The 6,899-nt window shown below is 41.1% G+C and overlaps 2 protein-coding genes across 3 annotated transcripts in view; one reads left to right on the top strand and one right to left on the bottom strand.

Annotated features, from left to right (window-relative positions):
• The window catches only part of LOC106821008, an 8,754-nt gene extending 8,017 nt beyond the window's left edge, over positions 1–737 (top strand). The window contains exon 7 of the mRNA XM_014825641.1: positions 475–737. Coding sequence (XP_014681127.1) covers positions 475–544 — 70 coding nt within the window. The 3' untranslated portion in view covers positions 545–737. The remainder of the gene's footprint in view (positions 1–474) is intronic.
• LOC106821006 (DNA-directed RNA polymerase II subunit RPB3-like) lies at positions 734–6,872 on the bottom strand. 2 transcript variants are annotated; one of them, XM_014825639.1, is made up of 7 exons: positions 6,703–6,872; positions 5,569–5,618; positions 5,231–5,352; positions 4,232–4,360; positions 3,798–3,852; positions 3,158–3,364; positions 734–1,436 (listed from the first exon to the last, which is right to left on the bottom strand). In XM_014825639.1, exons 1-7 carry the CDS (start codon positions 6,786–6,788, stop codon positions 1,255–1,257), a joined length of 831 nt encoding a protein of 276 aa, XP_014681125.1. In that variant the 5' UTR covers positions 6,789–6,872; the 3' UTR covers positions 734–1,254. The 2 variants fall into 2 exon arrangements, with proteins under 2 accessions (XP_014681125.1, XP_014681126.1); XM_014825640.1 differs by lacking the exon at positions 4,232–4,360.
• Positions 6,873–6,899: the final 27 nt, after the last annotated feature.

Genomic DNA, 6,899 nt, shown 5'->3' with positions numbered 1-6,899 from the left:
GGCTGAAATAGAGAGCTGCCACCTGTAACTAATTAACGCTAGCAAAAACTACACAGTACTATTAGCACCACATGCACTGGCAGTGGCCACTGGCAGTGGCATAAGCTACATGACTGTAACACACTGACAATACAGAATGCCACAGAAATTATACGATTTACGGAGCATAAACCTTCAACCAAATTTACATCATGTTTTTTTACATTTTCTCAAAACACTATGTTGCGGACTTGGCCCCTTCTCATATTCAGGTATTCATATACTTACACATACATACAACATTCATTCACATACATTCATATACTTACACACACGCACGCACACACGTACAGATGTGTATATATGTGTACATACTATCACTCAAGTGTGAACTCCCAAGAGATAGAGTCTAGACGTGATTTTATCCATTGTATTAATGTTCATACTTTATTGATTCTGCATGACGAATTATGAAATGGCCTTGTTTTTTTCCAGTTTGCAAGCAGAACTACAGCGGTTACAGGCGAGATTATCAGAGAAAGATGTTGAATCCATGCTTCACTGACTAATATGAAATTGCATACCAAAGTGTATCCAAATGCCTCTGCCAACAAATCAGGTTCTAGCCATTTGTAATAAGTGCCATAGGATGAGATTCGTGTTTTATTTTTGTAACAATACTTCGGAAATATTTGAATAGGAGTATGTGTTTGTAACAATATTTCGAAGGTATCAAAAAATAATATTTTTATACAATTGACAAAGTTTTATTATATTATATTATTGACAGTTGTACATGTGCCTGTTCCAAAAATCTAGCAGCTATTGGAATGATTGTAACCACATCTTTGTTCATTAAGAAAAAACAAAATTTACAAAAGTGCAAATCAAAGCGCTCAGTGAATACTTGCAAGATTGACACTCAGTTAACTAACTTCATATGTACAGCATAATCACTGATACTAACATGATTCCAACATTATAATTTAAGTGATGTTGCTTATGCTAATGGAACCAAAATGACGTGGGCTTGCTATGGTAAAGAGAACAATAATTTCCCAACAATGTGCATCTATTGAAAAGAGAACTATCTGACATGTATGTTAAACACATATATATCTTAATCGAAACTGCTCATTTATCAAATGCGCACAATCCAAGTTGAATGATAATATGATAGTGTGGAAGGCAAACAGAGAGCGAAATAGTTGACAAAAATCGAGCATATCTACTCTATGTGAATTGACTTCCAGTGCATCGTGCCTGCATCGTATCCTACGTGATTGCCAACACGTCAGCTTGAATCTCATGGCCGAGTTGCGTCTGCAAGTCTCCAAGCTTGCGTTTGAGTATCGCCAATCCTGACAGCATGATGTTTTCTGGCTGTAGAGCGCCCGACGTCTCACAGTTAAAGAAGAACTTGTTGGCCTTTGCCTGGAAGTCGAACTCCCCTTGTGCTGAAATATGAAAGTGAAGATTGCAGGGCTAAGAAGAGTATGAGCTAAATGCAATTTCTACATACATTCTTTGGTCCCAAATCTCACTGGTCCATTGATTTCAGTCTAGTTGGAGCAAATAGACCATAGCTATTTTATTCTTCCTTACATCTGATTTTGGTACAGTGCAATTCCGAACATGAGATACAGACATGTATTTTCATATACAAATAAGAGTCCTCGAGACTCACAAACACAACTACTTTTTAACAAAACAACAAAGTGCCAGACATGAGTTATCACAAGAAACTCAAATGAAAGAAGCGAGCATTGGTTTAGTATGTTCAAGAGTGCATAATAGAGAAGAGTATGACACGGTTTTAACAGCGTTTTGCATAGTTTTCAACTGGTAAATAATCTATCAATATGTGAATAAATATATTCAAACTTTACCTTGTTTTCGTCTATGATTCTCCCTTAATCATATGACACCACCAATTTACCTGAAAATCGTATGTGTTCTTCAAAAAAGTTATTTGAATACGACACGGTTTCGTACAGTTTTCACGCATGAATGCATCTCTCCGACCGAACTTTCTTATGGGACTAGTGTTCTGTTGTCTATGACGGTACGCTGGGGGCCGTAAGGGAATCAGCTGCTAGCTAGCTGGCTGTGAGGCGCATTTATTTTTAGCACGCTGGAAACGCTGCACGCTGAATACAATTCGATGCCTAATATCCCATACGACCCCCAAAGTTCCGTCATAGACAATAGAACACTAATCCCATAAGAAAGTTCGGTCGGAGAGATGCATTCATGCGTGAAAACTGTACGAAACCGTGTCGTATTCAAATAACTTTTTTGAAGAACACATACGATTTTCAGGTAAATTGGTGGTGTCATATGATTAAGGGAGAATCATAGACGAAAACAAGGTAAAGTTTGAATATATTTATTCACATATTGATAGATTATTTACCAGTTGAAAACTATGCAAAACGCTGTTAAAACCGTGTCATACTCTTCTCTATTATGCACTCTTGGTATGTTGTGTCCATGCATGTTAGAGGTAGGGTGTCCCTGTAAGCACATACAGCCTGGCATATTGGGCAACCTACTGGTCGGGCGAGTTCCTACTCATGTTTACACCAGAAAAGACAAGGAAACTTTAAAAGCACTGCCAGCTGTATGAGGGCATGCTCCGGTTGGAGGAAATTTGATTAAATTAAATCAAAAGTCACTGCTATTAGCAGTTTTCAGTGTGGTACAAATCAGGACAGGCTTCCTTTAAAATATATTAATATATCATCATCCAGACTGGACACTGTTCAACGTAATGAACGTGATGCTGCTGCTACACTGGCCAAGGAAAGTGTGCCATGGGTCCAACTAGGTCGATAGGGTAAGGCAACTGCTGCATTGGGTAATACCGAAAATTTTCGGAAAACACGAAAAGGTGCAGGGGCACCAAGGAAAACACTTACTTTAACGAGAGCAACTTTACTTTTATCAACACATTCTGCATAAAACAGGAAGGGCAGATACACATGAAATTTATGGGAAGCTCACAGAGGCATACCAGGCAGCGCAGCAATCATGGTTTATCACCGTAGATAATGTTAATTTTTTTTTGTTGGGGGTTATTGCAATGGTAGCATCAAATCTTTAAGGCACCACCCACGGCCAATAACGAGGAAAACCGCGGCACCTGCCGTCGGCGTTGCGATAAAAGTCGCGCTACCTGTCTCCTCGTCGATTTCGGAATGCTCGCTCTTCGGCCACTCCTCTGGCTTCGGGTACGTCGTGTGCCGCAGGATGTTGTCGGGGTCGTACTCGAAGCAGACTCCCGTCGTCGGGCTCCACTTGGCGTGCTCCTTGCCGAAGCCCTTCTTCGCGTAGGCCTGGAACTTCAGCTCCTGCCCCTTGCGCAGCTTCACGATCAGAATATCTGCGGACGGAAGCGATCGAAGGATTTCAGCAATTATTATAGGCGCGCAGACGTCTCACGTACACGGGACAACGCTGCCGTGCAAACACGGAAGGCGCAAAGTGTTTGTCTAACTTCACTGTGCAGTATGTCTACATGCTGGTAAAGACTGCAGTTATGCTGAATCATTTCCCCTAAGGCACTTTAGAGGGTCTAGTGGCTATTTTCCCTGTGATCACTTCATTCATCCCGGTAGCCTAAACCTAACACAGACCAGCAAGTGTCTAACTCTGTTACCATGCATCTACCTGTTCTTAACGGCACTCATCTATATATTAAATAAGCTCTTTGCAGCAGGATTAATGTGTAATCGAGAACTACAGGAATATGAACACCATAAAAAAGGAGTTTAGCCTAAGTTACTCATATCAAAACATAGTTTAGGATGTCTCACCGTCCACTTCTCCATAATCGTTGGGATCATCATCACCTCTATGTCTCGATGTCACCTGAAACATTTTCAAGATGGTCAAAGTAATGGCTGACTAAATGGAAAAGATGATAGCAACACTCTCTCCACAATAACTATTGCAGGACATTGGTGGGGAAGATTATGTGTCTGTCAACTTTACGCTGGATGTTGCTAGACCTTGGTGTAATGTCAAGACATCATATAGTCTTCTCCTGGAAGTAGTGCCAGGACTACATATACCACTTCACCTTCACGATACCACTGAATCGTCCATACAGAATTGTTCTACTTTCATACGGACGATAATAGATTATAGAGCAGTGTAAGTACTCGACTGCGGAGTACACAACGTCAGGCGGCAGTGTTGCATCAAGAAAGCTGACAGTGCGGGCGCGCATCGCCGGTGCATTACTCACAGGCACGACCCTGGGGTCGCTCGATCGGAGGTCGGCCGTTGTGACGTGCCGCGTCTGCTCGTCGCTGCACTTCACGTCGAGATGGAACTCCACGGAGCACTCGGGGCAGAACTCGTCGCACGTGCAGTCCTACGCGACACAGGTGGCGCCACATTACACGGACATACGAGGCTCCGCCCGGCGCGTGTCAGTAAAGCTGGGTTTACCCTACCGACTTTATGTTGGCGAGTTGGACCAATTTTGCAATTCGGCAACTCCGAGTTGGCGAAAATAGAACAAATCGCCCAACTAGATCCTATCGATCGGTTGGTCGCGCAGCTTTTGCGTTTACACTGCCAATTGTCGGTTGTATAGTTGGGAAGTTGGTCCAATTCGCCAACACAAAGTTGGTAGTGTAAACCCGGCTTAAGGCTAGAGACCCTATTAGACTAACCCAATTATTTACTCCTCGAGTAATGTATATATATATGTATGAATATTCAAACTAGAAAGGGCAGTTGTCGCCAACTACATGTATCCCCCGTGTTCTCCCCAAGATGTGTAAGTATACGAAGTTTGGTCGTGCTAGGTCAATTAGGGGCCGAGTTATAGAGCGGAAGGAAAATATGATGAAGGTCAAGGTTAATGTCAAATAAAGGTTGCAGTGACCTGGTTTCGGTACGCGACACACCTTCTCCCCAAGATGTGTAAGTATACCAAGTTTGGTCGCGCTAGGTCAATTAGGGGCTGAGTTATAGAGCGGAAGGGAAATATTATTAAGGTCAAATAAAAGCCGCAGTGACCTGGTTTTGGTACGCGACACACATTTTCCCCAAGATGTGTAAGTATACCAAGTTTGGTAGCGCTAGGTCAATTATATATATATGTTCGATGCTATATCTAGGTACTATTTAAATTGTGTAAAATGGAGGCATCACATTGTATTAGCTCTAGAACTATAGCCGTCCGCTCTGCCACAGGGCTATAGTTCTAGAGCTACACAATGTATATGAGCTTTACCCTAGAGTATTGCATCTTGTCAATGGCATCATCACAGGTTAGGGGTATCAAGCCAACTCTATGTGCGATGAATTCATCATGCAAGACTGTGCTGTTCGCTTCCAACTGGATCCAATCTATGGCTAAGGTTAGATACACAAAACATAATCAGACATTTTATACTATAAACTTAGGCAAGGTAATAGAAGTAAGAAAACATAGTAAGAAAACATATCAAGAAAGTAAAAAACATATAAAACATATAAAACATATAAAACATAGTAAGAAAACATATACAACAATCAACATGAAGAACAAGATGTGTTTGTTGAGAGTAATCATACTTCAGAAATACATACCCAGAGTAGGCACCTCTGCGATTAAAACTCTCCGGATAGCATTTGCAACACTGTAAATAACAGAAGATCATAACCAAACTTGCCATTTTTCATTGCCAAAGCCAGAAACATGTTAGTGTTACAATAAATATTATTGTGGATGCTGGTAGGCATGTTATTTCAAACCTATGGCTATGTCATGCCTACCACTAGACCGAATAATTCTGTCCCATATAACCTTTTTTATATTTTGGTGAGGGTTATATATTGGAACAGAACGGGTTCATTGAAATTTCGTGAGATCGCATGCAAAATGCATGCGCTGCGAATGCAGCCCGTACGCCGCTATTGGCACGTTCCCTTCTACATGGCTTTACCTTGCTACTGATATGTGTATACATTCACTTCAATCGTTATTTACTTCTTAAAATATTGTTTTTCAGAAACCCCGCTTCATTAACGTTAGTAAATTACGTTGGCCATTTACAAACAATCAGACCAATCACAGCGAGTCTATCAGGCCTCCTGCAGCGCAACACAGATACAAGCGAGAACCAGGGGCTATTGTAAGACTCGCTCTGATTGGTCTGATTGTTTGTAAATGGCCAACGTAATTTACTAAAGTTAATGAAGCGGGGTTTCTGAAAAACAATCTTTTAAGAAGTAAATAACGATTAAAGTGAATGTATGCGCATATCAGTAGCAAGGTAAAGCCATGTACAAGGGAACGGTAGGTTTTTTTTTGCGACAATAGCGGCGTACGGGCCGCATTAGCAGCGCATGCATTTTGCATGCGATCTCACGAAATTTCAATGAACCCCGTTCTGTCCCAATATTACCTATATACTTTAGGCAATATACTTTAGGCCATATACTTTAGGCAATATACTATCCCTAGGGGCAATAATAAATGCCAATATAACCCTCACCAAAATATAAAAAAGGTTATATGGGACAGAATTATTCGGTCTAGCCTACCACTAGCACTACCAGCATTCAAAATATTTTGAAAAATCACAACCGATTGAAACCAAGGGAATTAGTATGAATTGAATTGATCACAGCAAGTGGTATTGTGTAAGTCGGTGTGTCTGTGTGACACAGTCAGTGTCAGTTTCACTGAGTGTGTCAGTGTATTTTGGAAAGCATGCCTACCTGAGATCTGTATCTTCAATGTAAAACTTTACACTCTCTTCAGTCAATTCGCTAACATGTATTGTCGGCTGGTTAGCGTATGGCATTTTAGTCAGACAATATGGTATTTAGAAAGAAATGAGGGACACTCAATAAATAACAACAAGGATTAGGTTCGTTCATCACAACACAAGTGCATCCCAAATCCAAACAAGTGC

The sequence above is a fragment of the Priapulus caudatus genome, unplaced genomic scaffold, assembly GCF_000485595.1.
Source record: "Priapulus caudatus unplaced genomic scaffold, Priapulus_caudatus-5.0.1 Scaffold55, whole genome shotgun sequence".
Lineage (NCBI taxonomy): Eukaryota > Metazoa > Priapulida > Priapulimorpha > Priapulimorphida > Priapulidae > Priapulus > Priapulus caudatus.
This window is presented reverse-complemented; position numbering and strand designations above follow the sequence as displayed.